This window comes from Prionailurus viverrinus, chromosome F2 (genome assembly GCF_022837055.1).
Source record: "Prionailurus viverrinus isolate Anna chromosome F2, UM_Priviv_1.0, whole genome shotgun sequence".
Taxonomy (NCBI): domain Eukaryota; kingdom Metazoa; phylum Chordata; class Mammalia; order Carnivora; family Felidae; genus Prionailurus; species Prionailurus viverrinus.
This window is the reverse complement of record NC_062578.1, coordinates 18,971,474-18,997,144: the sequence shown is the minus strand read 5'-3', so window position 1 is coordinate 18,997,144 and position 25,671 is coordinate 18,971,474. Positions and strand designations below refer to the sequence as shown.

The following is a 25,671-nucleotide window of genomic DNA, read 5'->3' as shown; positions in this document are numbered from 1 at the left end:
CTTTCTCACTATAAAGGACTTCAACTTCTAATATCCTGAAAAATTTGAAACTATCAGATTTAAACTCCTTAGCATCCTCCCCAAGCCATTTACATTGTTCTCTCTAATCGCAGAGGACAATATGTTCTCTCTCCTAAGAAGCCCAATTTCCACACCTGTTTCTTGACTCTGTCCTCATCTACCCTCTCTGGGATTTGCTTCATCTATTATCTTCCTTCTCTGTCCTGAATCTGCAAGTTCTTTCTTTTGGTTTCCTCTGATCACCCTAAAACCCATTACATAAAACCCATTACACCCACACACATATTCTGTTATCTCCCCTCTTCCCTGTCTGTCTCTATCTTTCTTTCTCTCTCTCTCTCATAGACACATGCACACATGTGCATGAAACTAAAGGAAACCAAACCAAAATAACTCAAAATCCTAACATCCTTGACTTTCCTCCACTATAATGTTCTCTTTCACACCTTTTCTTTTCTCATCAAAACTTTTCAAAGTGTTTATACTCCTTGTATCTCTTCCTTACTGTCCATTAACCCTTCCTTCCCCTACATACTAGCCTCTCCTTCCACTATTCTCTTGAAACGTCTGTATACACATCCTGATCATGTAATCATATGGAACACTTTCTACTACAAAAAGATATCCTATTTTATTTCACTTTATGAAGCCAGTACATCTTAATCACAGAAAAATATAGACGACATAATACGGGGAAAAAGGAAAACAAGACTCCATTCACAGACAACTAATGATAACAGCTGGTTATGAATTCTTTCAAATAATTTTGTACACATGTACAGGCATACATATAAATACTGTATGTCTATATAGGCATATATATGATAAAATTAAAACAAAACATACACACTTTTGTTACCTTCTTTTTATTTAAAGCATATCTAACTATATTTTATATTGCTATTTTCTACATCATTTTTAATGGCTATACAGTGTACCATTGTGTGAATGCACCATGATTTCTTTATCCATTTCTCTAATAATAAAAAATATTTAATTTCCAATTTTTCGCTATTATGAGTCTCACAGCAGTGAACGATGGAAGTAGAGCTTGAAGACAGCAGCACACAATTTGGAATACATTTCCATCTTTTTCTTATAAACTTGTCTGCCACTTCAGACACCTCGGTTTCCTGAAATACTTTCCCCCTTTGATTTTTATGAAAACATTCTAGCTTGGTTTTCATTCCACCCTTTCCATTCTTCTCAGCTAAATCACTTGTCTACTTATATCTCAAATGCTGATGGTGTATGTTGGTGGTTGTCTTTGTCTATGCACTGAAGATCCCCTCATCCTTATCCCTAATCAAGTATCTCCAAATAGGCAACTTTTATATGTATGTGCTTGTCTGCTGGGACCAGAGAAGAGCTATCCACAACACCTGGATGTGCCTTCTGTATCTGAAACCGGGGTGTGAAACAATACTCCTCCTTCACACCCAAACCTTATTTGAGGTAGAGACAGCACCCAGTCACCTTGATTATAAACAAAACCAAAACAGAAAACAAATTCTTATTTGAGCTAGACACAGCACCAGGCACCTTGATTATAAACAAAACCAAAAACTAAAACACTTTCTTCTCTCTTTATGTGCACCCTTCCTTCATAAGAACCAAAAACTGTTAGTCATATAATAATCCACATTTTCTTAAGTCCATTCTCTCTTTTCTATCCCGTGGCTTTTTTGGGCTTTTTTCATCTCATCTTTGCCTTGAGGCATGAACCATAATCACTGTCCCAGACAGATTATTCAAAAGCATGGGATGGCGGTTGCTTACAAGATCCCTGTAGCATAGAAGCCGCCACCCCCTGACTCCCCTGCCACCTAGACTTCCTTCTTCATTGCCTTTTTTACTTGCTTTATCCTTTGTGCATCAACAGTATAAATAACTTTCCTCTTACACACATGCCTCCCTCCCCAGGATATATCTTCACTCTCCTTTCACCCTAGCTTTACCATTTCATCCTTCTAGACTCCATTCAGATACAGTTTCCATCAGGTTGGCCCTAAACCCCCTTGTTGGAGGCTCTTTGATGCTCCCATAAGCTCCCGTAAGGTGCCTTTTACAAGGCTTTGAAATCCTGCTTCTCACACCTATCTCTCTTACTAACCAGTGAACTTGAAGTCTGGGTGCACATGTGAGCCACCTTGTACCCCCATAGGCATGTATGAGGACCAGATGAATCCGTGTGGCAATGAATGGATAAACAACTGCTGCGCTATCTGCTTCCTTCTCACTCCCAGGCTGTCATTCTCCAACTCTTCAGGCTGTTTGTCAGGCAAGACTTTCTGGGTATGTTCATGATTAACAAACTAAAAAAGTCATTTGTTATTTTTTTCTTGGCTGAGTCCAGACTGCTATTATCAGTCACGGAACATAAATATCTGTCTTCCGTCCTCTCAGCAGCTGGGTTCTTTTCCGTGGCAAAGTTCCAGCCAGTGTTTCTCATGAACTGCAATCTATAGACTGATGTCTGGATGGACTAAAGATACTCATCCTATTGCTGCTTCACTTCAGGGAAAAATGCTAAGAGCAGCAAAAGCCTTAGGCTCAGAAAATGCTGGAAGCCCTGCTACCCTGGAAACAGAACTTTACTAAGGAAAAGATTCTACTGACCAATATCATACAATAGGGAGCTTTTAGTTTGTTATTTACCTACTTACTTACCTATTTATTTTTAAGTGTAACTCCTTCAATAGATAGGCATAAATAGCAAGTAAGTGTGTTCAGAGAAAAATATAGAAGCACAAAAAGGGGGCACCAAATCCAGTCCAGGAAGGACAGCAACAGTAATTCATTTTGGAAGAAATGATATTTAAGCTGAGCCTAGAGAGAGGAATAGGATTTAGCTTGGCTGAAATGGAATCTATAGAGAGAAGTGATGGTGACATTTCAGGGTACAGGGACAACATAAGCAAAAAGGTAAAATAGAGGACCTTCAATAAGTGTGAAAAACTCCTGTGTCGCTGGTGCGTAAATGGCTAGACGATAAGCCTTGAAAGATGATACAGGAGACCGGGTCAGATCAAGTGGCACATTCTATGAGGTTTTAAGGAAACACTGAATATCTGCAAGAACTTGGTGTCAGGTTTTCACTTTGGATCCATCACACTGATCACAGCAAGGGACTGGAGGAACTGAGAAACAAGAATGTGGGCAAGACTGGTTATTCATTCCTCAAGCCATTTCCGTATTTCTCCTGCGCCCACAAGCTAGACTACATTTCCCAGCCTCACAGCTAGTTGTGCAATGTGGTCAGAGGGAATGCACTACACTTTTGCCTCTAGGCTTCAGATCTACTTCTCCCTTCTGCAGGACTGTTGGAGGCCATGTACTGAAGATTGCAGAGTAACAGGAGGGAAGTAGTCTGCATCCCTACCACACCACACTGAACTACTTTTTGAGGGGAAAATACTTATGTTGTATTCAGCCACAGAGATTCTGGCCATGAGATTCCCCTAACACAGGTTATGCAATCCAGCCAGCCACTAGCTCAGTAAGGGCAGGGACTGCATCTGTTTTTCTCCATCACGGGGCAGGAATGAAATGAAACAAAACAGAACATGTTAAATGGATAAACCAATGATTTGGTCAGTGATGTTGAGAGTATGAACTAGGGGTAGAGAAGAGAATCAAACCCAAGATAGAGGGAAGATGAGCAAGATTTAGTAATTAATTACTCACGAACAGTTAGGAAGAGAAAGGAATCTGTAAGGTTCCAGTCTGTGAGAACTGGAAAGTGATGGATGGTGCTGTCACCTAAGAAGAAGCATGAGGAAGAAAAGCCATGTTTGAAGAGAGGTGTATGATCTACTTAGACACACTGAGTTTTGCACGGCAGTGGAATATCCGAATGGAGATAGGCTTCAAACATTTTCCACGAAGTGTAAACAGTCTGGATGGGAAATATACTCAATTGAGTTAGCTGTGTGGGGCTGACCATTGTAACTGTGAGGGAGGATGACAATGGAAACAGAACATTTGAGAGAACAAAGGATGACTTGTGGGAACAGCATTCAAAGTGGCCAGGAAGACAGAGGAGCGCCGGAGTGAAACCTGTAAGAAATGGTGTGAAGGGCATCCGAGAAGATCAAATGAGGGCCTGGGCCCAGAAAGCAGATCTGAGAGTCTGAAGACAGACAGAATAACCAATGGTGTTAAAACTACCAGAGCAATTCTGTAAGATGAGGACTGGAAAAGTGTTCATTCAGTTTGACCATCTGGGTTCAACTGGTGACCGCAGTGAGAAAGGTTTCAATAGAATGATAGGTGCAATCACAGAGCCACACTGAGGGGAGAAAGGAGGAGAAACAAGCAGAGATAATGAGTGTTCATCACTTCTTCTGAAAATTTGTATCAAAGAGGAAGAAGAAATTCTGACGTCTTGAGGTAACTCAAACTCAAGAGAAGATTTTTCATGGGTGTTTGTTTTTAACATTAATTACAGCTGTGGTATCCAATGGTAGCCACTCATCATGTGGCTGCTGAATATTCGAAATGTGGCTAGTTCAAACTGAGATGTGACGTGAACTAAAATTCACAACTAATTTTGAAGACCTGGTATGAAAAAAATATCCCAATAATAATTTTAATATGGAATACAAGTTTAATGGATAACTTAGATACACTGGGCTAAATAAAATATTTTATTAAAATTAACTTTACAGGTTTCTTTTTGCTTTATTGTAATGTGCCTGTTTGAAAATATAAAATGTAATGTGGCTCACATTACATTTCTGTTGGACCATGCTCAGCTGGAGCATGTTACAGGATATTAGGGATAAGCAGTAATACACTTATAATATATGTGGTAGGCAGAATTCTAAGATGGTCCCCAAGGTACACAATTGTGTACTCCTTTCTCTTTGAGTCTGCATGGTGGGACTATAAATATGAGTATGAAAGGATATCATTCTCATGATTTGGTTACTAACTGGTTCAGTGAGTAAATCAGAAGAGACGTTATCTTGGATGGCCCTGACCTAGTCAAATGAGCCTTTTAAAAGAAGGCCAAGCTTCAGAGAGATGATCCTCAGTGCATTCAAAGAAGTAGTTGTGAACTACCATTACCAGAAGATCACAAAGCAAGAACCTGAGAATGGCCTCTGTTTCTAAGAGCAATCCCCGGCCAATAGCCAATGAGAAAACAGAGATCTTAGTACTACAACAGAAAGGACTAAATTTGGCCAATGACCTGAATGAGCGTAGAAAGAGACCCCGAAGCCTCAGGTGAGATCGCAGCACCAACCAGCACCTTAATTTCAGCTTGCCTAGACGCAGAGTAGAGGACTCAACTAACCTACGCCTGTACTCCCGAGCCACAGAAACTATAAGGTAGTAAATTGGTATTTTTTTAAAGCCACTAAGTTTGTGGTCATCTGTGACACGGTAATAGAAATATAATACCTAATATTTAATTAGCAATTATTATGTATCATAATTAATCATAATTAATGATACATATTGCAATTTTACAGAAAAGGTAATTGAGACACAGAGAAGTTAAGAAATTTTCCCAGCATCATAAAACCAGCATCAGTGGGACTGGAATTAGAAAGAGTTCCACATACAGAAAAGACAAAATGATTAATGGGAATCAGATCTCAGAGGACTGGGAAGGAAATGGGATCAAGATCATGGGTGGAAAGCTTAGCCTTAAACAAGAGGAACAACTCCTCCATTGAGAAGGGCAGGATAGATGTGGATGTATTTTCGTATGCAGATGGGTAGAGGGGAACACATTTTACACATTTTACAATTAAGTTTTTCTATGAAGCTGGAGGCAAGCTAATTGCTAAAACAGTGAGGCAGGGAATAAATATGGGTGTGAAGATTATTGTGTGGGTTTTTCATAGTTGCAGAACAGTGGAGAAAGGGAGGGACTGACCAAGATAAGTAACTGTGCTGAAAATCAAGAATCTAGATGTAGGGTTCAGCTGGACCCTGCCATTTCTCCTTGGAGCTCTCAGCCTTACTGGTGAAGAACCGAAGACTGCAGCACTTACGCCAAGATGGGAATTTCACACAGAGACACAGCAGGAGAATGGAAACAACAGGGAACAAGAATATTGGTGACACAAGCTCATAGTTCAGTATGGGCAGGGGAAGCAAGAAAAAAAGATGAAAAAGAATGAAGTGCAAATATACTGCAGACACTCCAATGTACTGAAGGTCACAATTCAGGAAGAACAAGAGTGAGGATAACAAAGAGCTAGAAAGAATGCAAGCAGGAGGAACCACAATCTGTAAGCCGTGAGTACATTTAACTTTGGAATATAAATTATAGATCATTAAAACAAAGACTTGTGAAAACTGGAGAGGTCTTGATGGTAATCCAGGATAAATTACTTCATTTTACAAAAGAGGAAATTTGAGGAAGCAGGTCAAATGATATACTCAAACCTGGGAGGTGCCTGGGTGATTCAGTCAGTTAAGTGCCCAACTCTTGATTTTGGCTCAGGTCATGACCTCACGATCTGTGAGAGATGGATCCCTGCGCCAGGCTCTGTGCTGACAGCGCAATGCCCACTTGGGATTCCCAAGAAAAATCAGTATGAATTAACTTTGGGATATGTATTTTATTTTCTTTATATCAATACCTATAGAAAAAAGCTTATATCTATACTCACACTCATATCCATATCTACATATATACCCACATTAATATCCATATGCATATATAAATATTTATTAAACAGAAGTATGAGCAGTCACAAGCAAAGATAAGTAGGCCCCTGTTACATTGGGGGTGGTTATAAGTCCATTTTCCCTTCTCTCCATTAAAGAAGAATTACAATGAATAAAGGGATGATAGAATCCGTCTTTTAGAAAACCACAGTAATAATTGTTCTAGGCAAGAGTCACCAACAGATGCTGAAATTACTGGGTGAAAGTGTGAAAAAGAAACATGATATTTTCGAAGGCTTCATGTATCTTTCCTAAGATATTTATTAACTACAAAAAGGAACAGTATTAACTTTATAATGGTGAAAGCTGGTAGACACCACTTAACCAACTGACTGAGGTTAGTATCACCAGTAGTATGATGATGGGCCCTAATATAATGCACTGAGAAGGATGCTGCCCTAAGGCCCTTCAATCACAGCCACTAAAAGAGATACATTATTTGGGAATGTGAAGGTCTTGTATCTTTGCAACTTCCCTATTCAAAAACAATTTTTCTCACTACTTGAAAGTCAGATGGAAACCAACACTTGAAGGAAAATGCATGAGTCCAGGCTCTTGGATTGTGAAAGTCAGGTTTGAAGAACATTTGGAAATGCAGCAAAAGGAGGGATCCAGGAACCAAAAATCCACTATGCCTACCATATCATGACTATGCAGCATTACAAGACACTGCAAGTTTTTCTAACACATCTACCTTTTAAGGGAATCATAACATAAAGAGAGTCACAGTTATTGACTGACTTTAAGATAAAGCATTACATTGAAAGGTTTGCAAAAAGCCAGGAAAAAAAAGCATGGTACAGTTGTTACTGAAACAAAATTCCCACTTGCGAACTGAAGAGAATACCTAGTCTTTCCCGTTATTATTTAAATCCTGTCAGGAGAGAGAGAGAGAGAGAGAGAGAGAGAGAGAGAGAGAGACTGAGGAAGAGAAAGAGACAGAGAGAGAATTGAAGCCTGGATAAGCTGACAGCTGCAGAGGTGAGATAATTCTATCATTTTGAGAGATATAAATGATTTTTTGCTGTCAGTCTGAGGTAAACAACAAACACTTCCAAAATATGTCACATCTTTTGGAAAGTACAACTGAGATAAAGCAAACCTTGCCAGAGAGAATTCTACCAGAAACTACAAAAATTAAGAGATCACTAAAAATGTTCAAACTTTCCTATCAACAGCTATGGCACTGGAGAGAGAAAGGTCCACAATAACATGACACTGAATAATCACTTTGACCATGCCTGGAAGAAAAAGTCCATTTCCTATGTGTTAGTAAATAAAACAATGCAAAACAATCATTAGAGATGGGAGATTAGGTTAGAGAAAGAGTTACCAACCTGAAGCTATTATAAAATCAAATAAGAATTAATGACATTCTGCTTCAGGAAGATAAAGAACTAAGCTGGTGATTACATAGTTAAATAATGGGCATACAGACTGCTAAATAAACACCAGTAAACGGTAAAGCTGCATTTCTACTAATTTACACTGGTCATCTCGGGCAAACTAATAACTTAGTAGTTAGTCACATGTTGGGCCGAAGACAGAAAGTTTGTATTAAACCTCAGATATTGAAAATCACAAAAAGTCAGGTCATTCCAAGAAAGCAGCATTTTGTTCCAAAAGAGACTCAAAAACACTTAAAGGGAGAGAAGAGCAATCCCTCCATATGTGAAGACCTGCTCTCTAACCCCACCCCCCCCACCGCTACTGCCACAAAAATTAAAGCCCTCTTAAAATCATCAAGAGAAGACAAAAGCAATTCTCCATCATATACATTGAAGCTGAACATTACACCTTATTTCTGGCTGAGCTACTGACTCACCTGATTGCTTCCTTGGCCCTGACTTTGTCCCAAGAATAATGTGCCATATCTGCACCTCTTCTACTCTCCCACCAAGGACTGCCCTCTAGCCATTTTTGTTTCTCCATATTTCCTTCAAGAATTAAATGAGTCCTGGGGCACCTGGGGCACCTGGGTTGCTCAGGTGGTTAAGCAAACGACTTCGGCTCAGGTCATGATTTCACAGTTTGTGAGTTCGAGTCCTGCATTGGGCTCTGTACTGACAGCTCAGAGCCTGGAGCCTGCTTCGGATTCTGTGTCTCCCTCTCTCTCTACCCATCTCTGGCTCATGCTCTCTCTGTCTCTCTCAAAAACGAACATTAAAAAATTTTTTTTAAAAAGAATTAAATGAGTCCCCTGTTATAGCCCTCCAATAGCCTCTGATCACAGGACTCAGAAAAGGCCACACCCAAGTTTTCTTGAGACAGACCATAGCTTGAACCTTGATATTTTTGTCACTCAACTGGGCAAACATGTAACTGAAAGGCACTCAAAGTCCTTTATTAAAACGTTTTTGGGGTGCCTAGGTGGCTCAGTCAGTTAAGCGTCTGACTCTTGATTTTGCTCAGATAATGATCTCATGGTTCACGAGATGGAGTCTCGCATCAGGCTGTGCACTCAGAGTGGAGCCTGCTTAGGTTTCTCTCTCTCCCTCTCTCTGCCCCTCTCCAGCGTGCACTCTCCCTCTTTCCCTCAAAATAAAGAAACATTTTAAAAAAAAGGTTTTAGAGGTGCCTGGGTGGTTCAGTTGGTTGAGTGTCCAACTCAATTTTGGCTCAAATCATGATCGCAAGGTCATGGAATCGAGCCCCACATCAGGCTCTGCGCTGAGCATGAAGCCACTTTAAGATTCTCTCTCTCTCCTCCTCTGCCCCTTTCCTCTGCTTGTGCTCTCTCTCTCTAAAAACATAAAAATAACATCAAATAAAAAAGCTTTAGGGACAGGCCAAATGTTTTCCTACAAATTAACAATGATATAACAAATGTCTATAAGGCAATTAATCATATTTTAAAGAACAAAAATACTATATCTGTGCCATAATTGGGCACATTATTCAATCATCTTTCTTTTAATTCATGTTTTTAGATAAATTGAGACTATAAAGAGCCACAGGCTCTGTCCAAAGGGGTAAGATTTATACATATTAATATAAACCTTTGACATATTAATAGAATAAGACTTACTTCATGAACATAATATAGTAATAAGCCAAATTCACTATATCATTATTTCTTCCAAAGCCAAAGGTAAGGTCTTCTTAAATCACAAGCAGAGAATTTCTACGAATAGCAAATTATAAGATCCTATGCAATGGGAAAAAGACGGTCTCTTCAACAAATGGTGTTGGGAAAACTGGACAGCAACATGCAAAAGAATGAAAGTGGCCCACTTTCTTACCCCATACACAAATATAAATTCAAAATGGATTAAAGACCTAAATGTGAGCCCCCAAACCATAAAAACCCTAGAAGACAGTACAGGCAGTAACTTCTCTGACATCAGCCTTAGCAAAGTTTTTCTAGATAGGTCCCCTGAGGCAAGAGAAACAAAAGCAAAAATAAACTGTTGGTAATACATCAAAATAAAAAGCCTCTGCACAGCAAAGGAAATAATCAACAAAACTAAAAGGCAACCTACAGAATGGGAGAAAATATGTGCAAATGACATACCAAAATATATTAAAAAACTTATACAACTAAACCCACTAAAAACAAATAATTGAAAATGGGCAGAAGACAGGAAGAGACATTCCTCCAAAGACATCCGGATGGCCAACAAACATATGAAAAGGTGCTCAACATCACTCATCATCAGGGAAATGCAAATCAAAACTACAAGGGGATATCACTTCACACCTGTCAGAATGGCTAAAATAAAAAGTGTAAGAAGCAACAAGTGTCGTTGAGGATGTGGAGAAAAAGGAACCCTTGTGTACTGTTGGTGGGAATGCAAACTCGTGTAGCCACTGTGGAAAACAGTATGCAGGTTCCGCCAAAACTAAAAATAGAATTCTGATATGATCCAGTAATCCCACTATTGAGTATTTACCCAAAGAGCATGAAAACACGAATTCAAAAGATATATGAATCCCTATGTTTATTGCTGCATTATTTACTATAGCCAAATTATAGATGTAGCCCAAGTGTCTATCAACAGATGAGTGGATAAAGAAGATGTGGTGTGTGTGTGTGTGTGTGTGTGTGTGTGTGTGTGTGTATACACACACACACATATATATATATATATATATACAATGAAATATTATTCAGTTATAAAAAAGAATGAAATCTTGCCATTTGCAACAACATGGATGGATCTAGAGAATATAATGCTGAGATAAATCAGTCAGAGAAAGACAAATACCATATGATTTCACTCATATGTGTAATTTAAGAAACAAATGAACAAAGGAAAAAAGAGAGAAACAAACCAAGATATAGATTCTTCTTAATTATAGAGAACAAGCTGATGGTTACCAAGGGGAGGTAGGAGGGGGGCTAAATTAGGTGATGGGGATTGAAAAGTACACATATCATGATGAACACCGAGTAACAGTACTGTTCAATCACTACACTATACACCTGAAACTAATACAACACTGTATGTTAATTATACTGAAATTAAAATTTTAAAAATTAATTCAAAATTTATAAGACCCTGTGATAAGGCAAATTAACTTGTGATGTGGGTTCACTGCACAAAAAATCCAAAAAAGGCTCTAGTGAGCTATGAATTAAGAGGTATGAAAAAAACTCAATCTCTATATGTAAAATTATAATACAATAAAATATAATGTGTAAATATATATAATTATATACAATATACAAATGCATATATATTCTATACACATATTATTTCTCCCCAAACATACCAAGGGACAATTTTAATTTTTTTAACTCCCTATGCTGTGCGTTTTATTCCCATGACTTATTCATTCCATAAATGAAAGCCTGTATTTCCCACTCCTCTTCACCCAATTTGCTCATCCCCCCAGGCAATTTTAACTTTGATACAAATCATGAAGCTAGTACAACTGTGCTATGTAAAGAAACATACAGATTCTAAAATAGAATCCACTAGAATGTGCTAGTATATTATCTTCTATTTAAGAATTTTTAATATTCCATATGGCAGAAGAAAATTTTAGTAAGATCATAGCATTAGTGGGATTCTAAAGGCACCTAATTTTAAAATTGAGAGATATTAGGGGCTCCTGGGTGGCGCAGTCGGTTAAGCGTCCGACTTCAGCCAGGTCACAATCTCGCGGTCCGTGAGTTCGAGCCCCGCGTCAGGCTCTGCGCTGATGGCTCGGAGCCTGGAGCCTGTTTCCGATTCTGTGTCTCCCTCTCTCTCTGCCCCTCCCCCGTTCATGCTCTGTCTCTCTCTGTCCCCCAAAAAATAAATAAAAAACGTTGACAAAAAGTTTAAAAAAAAAATAAAATTGAGAGATATTTAAGAACCCGAGGAAGGCAGGAATACTTTGAACCCACTACTACTAAAACCACAAGGTATAAATGTATATCTACATATATAGAAAGCATTTATCAGATCAAAATATTTGATTGCCTATTCTCATGACAGTAATATTTTAAAGTTTTTTACTTGAAATATGTAATTTTAAACTTTCACACCTATCAAAAGGAGACAGACCATGTCTTCCTACTCTGGAGACAAGAGAACCAAGGCTCACTGGAGGTTTAATGATTTACCTGGGGTTATTCATAAGTGGCAGAGCAAAACCTCTAACCTAGTCCTTGGATTACAGAATCGTTTTTTTTTTAATATGTTACTAGGTTCTGAAAGGATTCTAAGAAGAATCTGCCCCCATTGCTACCCTGAGAGGTTTAGAGACATCAAAAACTCATGAAATCAAATGGTATGTTTACTAATTAGGATGACATAAAACAATGAGGTTCAAAAGAGAAGAATGAGTAAGACCATTACATGTGCAGCTGACTTGGGTAACAGAGACCTTGTAGAGACTGGAGTCAAACAGCAAGGGCAAGAGACAGGGTGGGGTGGAGTGTCTACAGCTCCTCCTACTCTATATGCCAGTCTTCCCAGGAATGTGTGTAAATTGCAAGATCAATCCTCATTTCCAATCTCACACACACTATCACAAGCTCTCATGTAATTATAATGAGGATGTTGGAAATGGGTTACTGGAAATTGGAATAAATATTTCTACTTTAATACTGGTTAGGAATTTCAATTATAATCAAGTAAATGAACTTACTTCGAGAAAGATTCTCAAGGGCTTTTCCCAGCTTCTTGCTCTCTTGAAGGATGTGGTTCAATTCATCAAAATCACGACTTTCTGGTTTAATTCGCCAGTTCCACTTAGGATGATCTACTGACCTTGGCACTATGTTTTAAAAAAAATGATTACTCCATAAGCATGCTACATAATGATAAAAACTTACTATTCATCATCATGTGAGAGATTGTGTCAAGATCAATGTACAGAATAAAAATGTTTGTTTTGGATATGGTTTTCTTATGGGCAAACAGAGGGAAGTTACAAAGCTGGGTTTTAAGAAATGTTTTCACTGAACTAGTAAAGGAAAGTATGACAATACTTAAGAAAAAAAAAGAAAATTCGGGTACTAATTTAAAACCAATAATTTCTATAATTTAGGGAAAATATACAAGCAAAGTATGTTTTATATAATGTTTTAGCAGCTTAAAAAATAATTACTAACTTCCTCATTAGCAATTAGTAAATATTTTTAAGAAATTTTACTATCTTCTGATAAAACAGAAGACTGAACACATCTAGCTTCACTTCCCCCAAATTCTTACTAAAATTAGATTAAAGATTTTTTTGTCAAATAATTAGTTGAACAAGAAGAGAAGACATTATTAGACAAGAGATAGCAAATCTTTTTTGGAAGATGCAAAGCAAACTGAGGAGTGGTAACTGGATTCAGCAAAGTAGAGGATACTGAAATCTAATGCCAAGAAGAGATGCCCAAAAAGGTGAACATTTCATAACAGTTAACACTAAAGCATCAATCAAGGAAGACAAATGCCAAGGTAATAGGATATAAAAACTTGTTTTTCAGATTGGAAGGATCCATTAAATGTCCAGAACAATTCAAGACATCAATTCAATTCAATTCAAGGCAAAATTTTATAACAGGGGCAATAAAGAAAGATCTGAAAAGCTTTCGGAGACAGAAATAGCAAATCAAACTCTCATCAGACTTCTCAATAGCCACTCTTGCCCTAGAAGACACAGGAGAAATTCCTTCATATTTCCAACTGAAAATTACTTCTTAGAGTTTGTGAGGATTCAAACCATTTATCTTCCAGTCATTTTTTCAGAAAGTTCGTAGTAGAGATTCTCTAACAAAATGGATAAATAAACCCCAAAGTGGAAAGACTTAGGATTCAGGAAATAGGTGACCCTCCCTAAGAGAAAGGAAAAGAGAATCTTCAGGATAGCAGAGAAGGATGGTCTCAGAAGACAGTTGAGAAAAAGGCTCAAAACCAAGAAGCCAAAATTTGAGCAAGAGGACACAGGGCTGTAAAAGAGAGGTCTCTACTTTTTTTATTGAATAAAATATAAAATATAAAATAAAATAAGATCAAAGTTAGGATTACTTGATGAATTTGATCATACTGAGTATTCAGTACTTTAAGGCAAGGCTTGAGGAAGGATTAGTGAGGAATACACAGAAAACAAAGCAAAATACAAAAATAAAACAATTACTAGTTCTAGAAAGAAATTAATAGTTGGACATCTATGTCTCTGTTGGAATAAAGACCAATTAATATAGCCATAATAATATCGATGTGGAGTATATATTCAACATTTGAAATATCTGCATGTTTGTATTTGGGGGATGAGGTGGGCCTGAGGTCTGAAGTCACAAAATCTTACAAGGAGGTCAAAAGCTGATGCCTCAAATTTAAAAAGTAAAAGGGAACTGTGCAAGTAACTTGTATGTTTTGATATGTAAACTTGTGTAGCTCTGAAACATCTGAAAGAATTCAAAGTGGCTCCATGTTAGAAGCCTGTAATACTACTTTTCAAACCATGTATATTTTCTTTTTGATTAAAATAAAATGAAATAATTTTTAAAATATTTATATGGTAATGCTACAGCAAAGGTAATCTCAGACTTCTGAAATACTTTTCCTACTACCTTTTAAAAAAGTAATCTGGGGGCGCCTGGGTGGCGCAGTCAGTTAAGCGTCCGACTTCAGCCAGGTCACGATCTCGCGGTCTGTGAGTTCGAGCCCCGCGTCAGGCTCTGGGCTGATGGCTCAGAGCCTGGAGCCTGTTTCTGATTCTGTGTCTCCCTCTCTCTCTGCCCCTCCCCCGTTCATGCTCTGTCTCTCTCTGTCCCAAAAATAAATAAATGTTGAAAAAAAAATTTAAAAAAAAAAGTAATCTGAAATATTTACTATACTAAAAATATACTGACCTCTGACCCAGTGATCTTATTATGTCTGGTAAATTATCATGAAGAAATGAGAACACCTATACTTATATATGTATGTACAAGGTTGTTTACTTTATCAGAAATTGCAAGATATTCATTTATTTCAGTGAAGAGTTTGTGGTGGCACAACTCTGTAAACAATCTAACTGTCCTTCCACAGGGGAATAAATAAATTATGGCACATTCACAGCATGCTACGGCATGTATTCATTAAAAAGCATAACTTAGATCTAAGTTTAACATGAAAATACATCCACAGTATATTCTAAAATAATAAAAACAAATTGCTCAAGAATGCGTATAGTCTAAAACCAGTTTTATAAAGCAAATCAACTCACACATATTTTATACGCTAGTCTGTACAAAGAAAAGGATATAAAAGATGCAAACTATTTCAAAGGGTATGAAAATATATAAATTATTTTTGAGGAAGTAGAATCTGAGGGGACTAACAGAAGAAAGAAGGATTAACATTTAAAATTTTACTAAGTTTTTTTAATATAAAACTCCTTTATTCCCCTCTACTCTAAAAGATTTAATTTGTTTTTATAGACTATTAAATATAGGGTTACTGTTGCTTTGAATGTGATATAATGCTGTAACAGGCAAGGAAGCTGCTCCAAGCAGCTAACATTTTTAAAAGAATATTATACTCAAAAAGCTCTAAACCAATTAAACATGCTTGAGAATATGAGTGAGTAGATATATATAAATAAAGCTCAATGTTACTGCTAAAATGAACATGACATTCATTAGGATTAATAGCCAGAATTATCAGATAAAAAGTTAGGCTTCAACTCTTACCTTTTCTTCATTTTGTTAGTAACACATACTTACATTAAGTAACATTTGAATGACAAAATTCCTTACATGATTTGGATTCTGCCGACGGTGGGGAAATATTAGACACAGCGAGGTCACTTTTTGACTTTTTAGGCTTCTTTGCATTTAATTGCCAAGGCTTATCATAGCTTCTGAAATCCCTTCTTGTTCCTTTATGTTCTGTTAAAACAAACAAAATATATATTCGTGTCTGTATACATACACTCAATAATAAGTGTTTCCAAGTTTGATCAAAAACTAAACCATGAAGTAATTAGATACACCTCGCAAAACTTATAGGTCATCTCACATCAAAACTAATGCAAATATTCAAAAATATTTCTTGTTTAAATTTTAGTTTTGAATTTGATATGATTCAATTTGTATATTGAAATGATTAAGATCATGCTAAACTTTGAAAGGCTTCTGGAAACACTCTTTGAGGCATAGATTACCAATACTTAAAATAACATTCTTTAAATGGGTATTATGGAATAAAGCACCGTATTCTAAAGTAAATAAAAACAACTAAACATTTAAGTAAGTTTTACTCATCTGATTTTACCCTATCCATTATTCACTAAGATACATTAAACCACCAACAGTCACCCACATTTCTTCTCTAGCATCAGTCATTTTTTCCACTTCTCTATTCAAGAAAGTAATTCAGCCAATTTTGTTGAAAGTCACAGCTCCCCTTCAAAGGTGGTCCAAGTCATACCAATTCCCAAATTAAATGATATTTCCAAGAGTTCACCCTTCTTGACATCTTTGCAAAGCATTTCATATTTTTAGACATACCTATCTTTATGGAATATTTTTTTTTTCTTATTCTCAGGGCACAACATTCTCCTCATCTCCATATCCCCTATGTCACTACTCCTACTCTGTCTCATTCACTGCTTCTCTATCTTCTTTCATCTATGTGATCTTCCTTAGAGTTTAGAGTTTCCTTCTACTCTCTTGTTTAAATATATAAGTTGTCAAATCATCTTAGCTTTATGAATGACTCATCAATATTTCTCTAGCCACCCACTTGTAAATACCAACTAGACATCATGAAACATTATATGGATTCCTCAAATTTATATTTTAAGGTTTTACTAAACTAGTTGTTACCTAATTTTTCCACCTCCGATATGCCATTGAATACCAAAAGAAGCCAAGCCATTTTACAACTCTAGGAACAGAAATACTGGTCTGTGGTCTGTCAGAACACAGATGTATTTCCACAGATATGAATAAGACAAAAGAAAATCAGAAGGAAATTGGAAGATTTCTAGGCATCCATGATACTTCCCCTTACATCTATTTCTGTCATTCAATGAGAATTTGTCTTTCTGTGTACATCCTAGGACCATATCTTCTTTTTTTAAAATATTTATTTAGAGAGCATGAGATGGGGAGGAGCAGAGAGGGAGGGAGAGAGAAAATCCCAAGCAGGCTCCATGCTGAGAAGGAGCTGAAGCTGCGCTCAATCTCACAAATGGTGAGATCATGACCTGAGCCGAAATCAAGAGTCAGACACTTAACCGACTGAGCCACTGAGGCACCGTGGAATGTAATATCTTCTAATGCAATATGGCTAAAGGAAAAAGGATCCTGGTCATAAAATACATAATTTTATGATACAAAGAAAAAGGTTAAAAAGAACAAAGGAGGAATGGCACATTATATTTTGTGGCTTTTTTACTTTTCCACTACAGACAAGGAGAAAAATCCACATTAACATAAATAATCTAGTAATGATACTATTCTTATTTCGTCAGTTGAAAAACAAGATGAAACATAAAGTTACTCATGAGTGTAGCAGAGACCCATAGAATTCAACTGATAATGGAAATTTTAGTAGCAGTCATGATTTGTTCTGTCGCTCTAAAATTTTTGAAAAGAAGTAGGGGGACCCGAAGTTCCCTCGTCCCTCAAACAACAGCAGTATTGAAGCCAGAAGACTTGGAATTCTAGGAATCCGTGCTACAGAGTGACAGAAACATCTCCAGAGACTCATGAGGACAACTTGGCAGGCCACAGGTGTGTGATTGTCAATTGGGAGAGATAAAATGGGCAGAGTAGGCATGGAGCGGAGGGATCCCCTTCTGTGGGGAGACAAAAGGAAGAGAAAGAGAGGCTTGGAAGTATAGGATTGTATTTGGACAAAAGAAAAACCATGAACTGAGGAATAGACAAAATGGAGGAAGAACCAATTTCTAACTCATCCCAGGGTTGCAGGGCTTTCTCCAGACTGGGGCCTGCTGCCCTGTACACCCACCTGGGAAGGAGGGGAGCCAGCCCAGAGCTTGGTAGTGAGCTCAGAGGCACACTGGGAGAGAGCAGTCCCCTACCCTGAGTGCTGTGAGAAGAAGGTATAGAGACATTCCAAGGACAAAAGACCCTGCAGGCACCAGCCAGTCAGAGGTTCTTTGTTGGCTGGCTGGTGGAGTGGCACTACCCCAGAACCAGGGTGGTCAGAACAGGACCCTTTAAGACATCAGGGTTTGAATCCCAGCCAAGCACCTGGGCGGCACGGGAGACTGTGGAGTGGGACAAACTGGCCCGCTCACACCCGCGCGGCACTGTGAGGGCAGCCTGAACAGAGTGGTTTGGGACAGGTGGTCTGGGGAGAAGAGACTCGGATGTCTCCATTTTTCTACCCATCCCCAACAAGGTGGGGCTTCAGGGAATGGAAAACGGGCCCACAGTAGATGTGGCACCCACTGATACCAAACCACATCCCTCAGTGCCTGGTAACTGCATGTCTAACAGAGCAAGATTGACACTGACCGAACCAGAAGGCCCCTCCTCCAGACCAGGGCAGCCACCAGTTCCAAGACACCATCAGATATTGGTCCAGTGGTTTTGCATTTTCTTAATTGATTCTTGGTCAATTCTTATTTTATATATATACTTTTTCTTCCTTTTCTTCCTCTTATTTCTTCCCTTCTCTATTCTGGTTGTTGCTTAAGTAGACATTTTTAATCTATTCTTTTTGCATCTCTTCTGTGTTTCCTTCTTTATTTTCCTCTCTCTCTCTCTCTCTCTCTCTCTCTGGATTAAGCTGTATAGTTTCTCTGATTCTCTGCCTGATCATTTATCCTTTTTTTTCCTGCCCCTGTCATTTCTTTCTTTCTATGGGATAAGGCTTCTTCCACCACCATCCCCCTTTTCAAAATTTTTTCCAGAGTTACTTCAATGAACAAATCAAATCACACCTGGTAGAAGGTCCAAACCACCACTATGACTGGGGAGATAAAGCAACCAGAGTCACAACAACAGACAGCATACAACACACTCCAAAAACACCTCCTGAAGGGCCAGGCCCTGGAGAGGGTATGACCCCTTTTTAATGCTCACAGTAGTACTCACAGGTGCAGGACACATAACAAGCTATTAAAACATATAAGAGACAGAAAACTCACCAAAATGACAAAATGGAAGAATTCTCCTCAAAAGAAATTCCACGAAGAAATGACAGCTAGAGAATTGTTCAAAACAGATATAAATAATATATCTGATCAAGAATTTAGAATAATAGCCATAAGATTAATAGCTGGGCTTGAAAAAAGCATAGAAGATAGCAGAGAATCTATTGCTGCAGAGATTAAGGAACTATGAAATAGTCACAACAAATTAAGAAATGTTGTAAATGAGGTGCAAAATAAATGATGCAGTGGCAGCAAGGATGGAGGAAGCAGAAGGGAGAATAAGTGAAATAGAAGATAAAATTATGGAAAATGATGAAGCCAAGAAAAAGATAAGAAAATACTAGACCACGAAGGGAGAATTAGAGAACTAAGTGATTCAATGAAATGTAATAATATCTGTATCATAGGAGTTCCAGAAGAAGAAGAAGAAGAAGAGAGAGAAAGGGCAGAAGGTTTGAAATGAACTAATTGAACAAATTACAGCTGAAAACTTCCCCAATCTGGGAAAGGAACCAGACATCCAAACCCAGGAGGCACAGAGAACTCCCTTCAGATTTAACAAGAATAGGTCTTCACCATGGCATATCATAGTGAACCTGGAAAAATACAAAGATAAAGAGAGAATTCTGAAAGCTGCTAGGGGCAAACAGGACTTAACCTACAAGGGTAGACACATAAGGGTAGTAGAAGACCTGTCCAATGAAACTTGTCAGGCCAAAAGGGAATGGCAGGAAATACTCAATGTACTGAATAGGAAAAATATGCACCAAAAATCCTTTATCCAGCAAGGCTCTCACTCAGAATAGAAGGAGAGATAAAGGCCTTCCCAGACAAACAAAAACTGAAGGAGTTCATGACCACTAAACCAGCCCTGAAAGAGATCCTAAGGGGGACTCTGTGAGTGGATTCTGAAAAGACTACAAAGGGCCAGAGACATCACCACAAGCATAAAACCTACAGATAACACAATGACACTAAATCCATATTTATCAATAACTCTGAATGCAAGTGGGCTAAATGCCCCAATCAAAAGACACAGGGTATCAGAAAGGATAAAAACAAAACAAAACAAAACAAGATCCATCTATATGCTGTCTACAAGAGACTCATTTTAGACCTGAGGACACCTTCAGACTGAAAGTGAGGGGATGGAAAACCATCTATCATGCTACTAGGAGTCAAAAGAAAGCTGGAGTAGCCATACTTTTTTCAGACAAACTAGATTTTAAACTAAAGGTTGTAATGAGAGATGAAGAAGGGTATTATATCATAATTATGGGGTCTATCAATCAAAAAGAGCTAACAATTGTAAATGTTTATGCCCCCAACTTGAACAAACCCAAATCAATTAATTACAAATATAAGCAGTCCTACTGATAAGAATACAGTAATTGCAGGGGACTTTAATACTCCACTTACAACATTGGACAGATCATCTAGGCATAAAATCAATAAATAAACAAGGGCCCTGAATGATACACTGGACCAGATGGACTTGACAGATATATTCAGAACTTCTCATCCAAAAGCAGCAGAATACACATTCTTCTCAAGTGCAGATGGAACATTCTCCAAGAAATCACTTACTGGGTCACAAAACAGCCTTCAATAAATACAAAAGAATTGAGATCATTCCATGCATATTTTCAAATCACAATGCTATGAAATGTGAAATCAACCACAAGAAAAATTTTGGAAAACCTCCAAATGCATGGAAGTTAAAGGACATCTTACTAAAAAGAATGAATGGGTCAACCAGTAAATTAAAGAAGAAATTAAAAATATATATGGAAACAAATGAAAATGAAAACATGACAGTCCAAGCCCTTTGAGATGCAGCAAAGGCAGTCCTAAGAGGAAAATACATTATTATCCAGGCCTATCTTAAGAAACAAGAAAAATCCCCAATACAAAATTTAACCACATACCTAAAGGAACTAGAAGCAGAACAGCAAAGAAACCCCAAAGCCAACAGAAGATAAATAATAAAGATTAGAGCAGAAATAAACAGTATAGAATTCAAAAACAAAACAAAACAAAACAGATCAATGAATCTAAGAGTTCGTTTTTTGAAAAAATAAACGAGGGTGCTAAACCCCTTGCCAGCCTTCTCAAAGAGAAAAGAAAGAGAACCCAAATAGATAAAATCACCAATGGAAAGAGGAGAGATCACAATCAATACCACAGAAATACAATTATTAGAGAATACTATGAAAAATTATATGTCAACAAACTGGACAACCTGGAAGAAACAGACAAATTCCTAGACACCCACACAATACGAAAACTCAAGCGGGAAGAAATAGAAAATTTGAATAGACCCATAACCAGAGAAGCAACTGAATCAGTTATCAAAACTCTCCCAACAAATAAGAGTCCAGGGCCAGATGGCTTACCAGGGAGTTCTACCAGACATTTAAAGCAGAGTTAATAGGGGCGCCTGGGTGGCTTGGTCGGTTGGGCGTCCGACTTCGGCTCAGGTCATGATCTCACGGTCCATGAGTTCAAGCCCCGCGTCGGGCTCTGTGCTGACCGCTCAGAGCCTGGAGCCTGTTTCAGATTCTGTGTCTCCCTCTCTCTCTGCCCCTCCCCTGTTCATGCTCTGTCTCTCTCTGTCTCAAAAATAAATAAGCGTTAAAAAAAATTAAAAAAAAACAAAGCAGAGTTAATACCTATCCTTCTCAAGCTGTTCCAACAAGATAGAAATGGAAGGAAAGCTTCCAAACTCATTCTTTTTTTTTATGTTTATTTATTTTTGATAGAGAGACAGAGAGAGAGCAGGGAAGAGGCAGAAAGAGAGGGAGACACAGAATCAGAAGCAGGCTCCAGGCTCTGAGCTATTAGCACAGAGCCCAAAGCAGAGCTTGACCTCAGACCATGAGATCATGACCTGAGTTGAAGTCAGGTGCTTAACCAACTGAGCCACCCAGGCACCCCCAGACTCACTCTATGAAGCCAGCATTCCCTTGATTCCCAAACCAGAGACCTCACTAAAAAGGAGAATACAGACCAATATCCCTGATGAACATGGATGCAAAAATTCTCAACAAGATACTAGCAAATTGAATTCAACAGTATATTAAAAGAATTATTCACCGTGATCAAATGGGATTCATTCCCGGGCTGCAGGGCTGGTTCAACATTCACAAATCAATCAATTGGATACACAACATTAATAGAAGAATAAGAACCATATGATCCTGTCAATAGATAAAAACAAAGCATTTGACAAAATACAGCATCCTTCTTTAATAAAAACCCTCAAGAAAGTTGGGATAGAAGGAACATACCTCAACATCATAAAAGCCATATATGAAAAGCCCACAGCTAATATCATCCTCAATGGGGAAAAACTGAGAGCTTGCCCCCTGAGATCAGGAACACGACAGGGATGTCCACTCTCACCACTGTTGTGTAACATAGTGTTGGAAATCCTAGCATCAGCAATCAGACAACAAAATGAAATGAAAGGCATCCAAATAGGCAAAGAAAAAGTTAAACTTTCACTTTTTCACAGACAACATGATACTCTACATGGAAAACCTGAAAGACTCCACGAAAAAGCTGCTAGAACTGATACATGAATTCAGCAAAGTCTCAAGATACAAAATTAATGTACAGAAATCAGTTGCATCTCTACACACCAATAAGGAAGCAACAGAAAGAGAAATCAAGAAATTGATCCCATTTACAACTGCACTAAGAACCATAAAATGCCTAGGAATAAACCTAACCAAAGATGTAAAAGATATGTATTCTGAGAACTATAAAAAACTTATGAAAGAAATTAAAGAAGACACAAAGAAATGGAAAAATATTCCATGCTCACGGATTTAAAGAACAAATATTGTTAAAATGTCAATACTACCCAAAGCAATTTACACTTTCAATGCAATCCCAATCCAAATGGCACCGGCATTCTTCTCAAAGCCAGAACAAACAATCCTAAAATCTGTATGGAACCACAAAAGACCCTGAATAGTCAAACTAATGTTGAAAAAAGAGAACCAAAGCAGGAGGCATAATAATCTCAGACATTAGCCCCTACTACAAAGCTGTAATCATCAAGACAGTATGGTATTGGCACAGAAAGACACATAGACCAATGGAATAAGATAGAGAACCTAGAATTGGACCCACAAATGTATGGCCAACTAATCTTTGACAAAGCAGGAAAGAGTACTCAATGGAACAATAACAGTCTCTTTAGCAAATGGTGCTGGGAGAACTGGACAGCAACATGAAAAAGAATGAAACTGGACCACTTTCTTACACTATACACAAAAATAAATTCAAAATGGATGAAAGAGCTAAATGTGAGATGGGAAACTGTCAAAACCCTAGAGGAGAACAGAGGCAACAACCTCTTTGACCTCAGCCACAGCAACTTCTTACTCGACACATCTCCAAAGGCAAGGGAAATAAAAGCAAAAATAAACTATTGGGACCTCACCAAGATAAAAAGTGTCTGCACAGCGAAGGAAACAATCAGCAAAACTAAAAGGCAACTGACAGAATGGGAGAAGATATTTGCAAATGACATAACAGATAAAGGGTTAGTATCCAAAATCTATAGAGATCTTACCAAACTCCACACCTGAAAAACAAAGAATCCAGTGAAGACATGGGCAGAAGACATAAATAGACACTTTTCCAAAGAAGACATCCAGATGAACAACAGACACATGAAAAGATGCTCAACATCACTCATCATCAGGGAAATACAAATCAAAACCACACTGAGATACCACCTCACACTGGTCAAGAGTGGCTAAAATTGACAACTCAGGAAACCACATATGTTGGCAAGGATGTGGAGCAAAGAAACCCTCTTGCACTGTTGGTAGGAATACAAACTGGTGCAGCTGCTCTGGAAAACAGTGTGGAGGTTCCTCAAAAAATTAAAAATACAATTACCCTATGACCCAGCAATAGCATTACTAGGAATTTATCCAAAGGGTACAGGAGTACCTCTTCATAGGGGCACACGTACCCCAATGTTTATAGCAGCGCTGTCAACAATAGCCAAATTATGGAAAGAGCCCAAATGTCCATCAACTAATGAAAGGATAAAAGAGATATCGTTTATATATACAATGGAATACTACTTGTCAATGAGAAAGAATGAAACCCTGCCATTTGCAACAATGTGGATGGAACTAGAGGGAATTATGCTAATTGAAGTAAGTCAGTCAGAGAAACACAGATCTCATATATTTTCATTCATATGTGGAACTTGAGAAACTTAACAGAAGATGATGGGGGAAGGGGAAAAAACAGTTTCAAACAGAGAGGGAGGCAAGCCATAAGAAACTCTTAAATACAGAGAACAAACTTTGAGGGGGGCGGGGAGTGGGGGAGAGGGGAAAATGGGTGATGGGCACTGAGGTGGGCACTTGCTAGGATGAGCACTGGGTGTTTATGTAAACAATGAATCACGGGAATCTACTCCTGAAGCCAAGAGCACAGTGTATACACTGTATATTAGCTAACTTGATAATAAATTATACTTTAAAAAAATAAATAAAATCCAGAATTGTGATACCTCCAAAAAATAAATCTTAGAAAAGATTTACTATGAAAAACCTTAAAATTTTAGAATGTGATTAATTTGCCTTCTCAATAAAAATAAAAGAAAATGGATTGTATGAAACAAAAAGAAACGTGAGAGGCGATAGGTTAACCAACCAACCTACAATAAAATATACTTCAGACAGAAATGGATAAAGAAGATAAGGAAATTCTGACAATAAACCAAAATGCAATACCACCATTTAAATTTGTTTTCAAAGCCAGAAAGAGAAAACTGATACTGCAGAAAATGGAGTCAGTGACACAGAGAGCACACTTTGACAAATTTCCCTAGAAGTCGGTCAATAAAAAAAGGCAAATATAATGTGAAATGAAATGGGAGGAATGAAGAACAGTAAAGCAAACTCAATTTACACATAGTTGATTTTCCTGAAGAAAAAATAAAAAAACAAATATAGCAGAAGCAATATCTAAGTACACAAGAGGAAAATAGTTTTAGGCTGAAGACCTAGATTTGCTGATTGAAAAGATTCACTGAATATAAGATAAAAATTTTTTTTAAATTTTTTTTTCAACGTTTATTTATTTTTGGGACAGAAAGAGACAGAGCATGAACGGGGGAGGGGCAGAGAGAGAGGAAGACACAGAATCGGAAACAGGCTCCAGGCTCTGAGCCATCAGCCCAGAGCCCGACGCGGGGCTCGAACTCACGGACCGCGAGATCGTGACCTGGCTGAAGTCGGACGCTTAACCGACTGCGCCACCCAGGCGCCCCTAAGATAAAAATTTTTAACAAGATAATCATCTAGATATAGACCCAGGAAAACTTGTCAATATCACAAATAAAGAAAAAAAACCTAAGTATTTAAGAAAAATAATTAGAATATC

General features: G+C 37.9%; 1 protein-coding gene across 1 annotated transcript in view; it reads right to left on the bottom strand.

The window, feature by feature from the left end:
* Nucleotides 1-25,671, bottom strand: part of CF2H8orf34 (chromosome F2 C8orf34 homolog) — a 402,422-nt gene that overhangs the window by 292,236 nt on the left and 84,515 nt on the right. Inside the window, 2 exon segments of the mRNA XM_047842390.1 lie at nucleotides 12,793-12,921; nucleotides 15,878-16,009. Of these exon segments, the coding sequence (XP_047698346.1) occupies nucleotides 12,793-12,921; nucleotides 15,878-16,009 (261 nt within the window).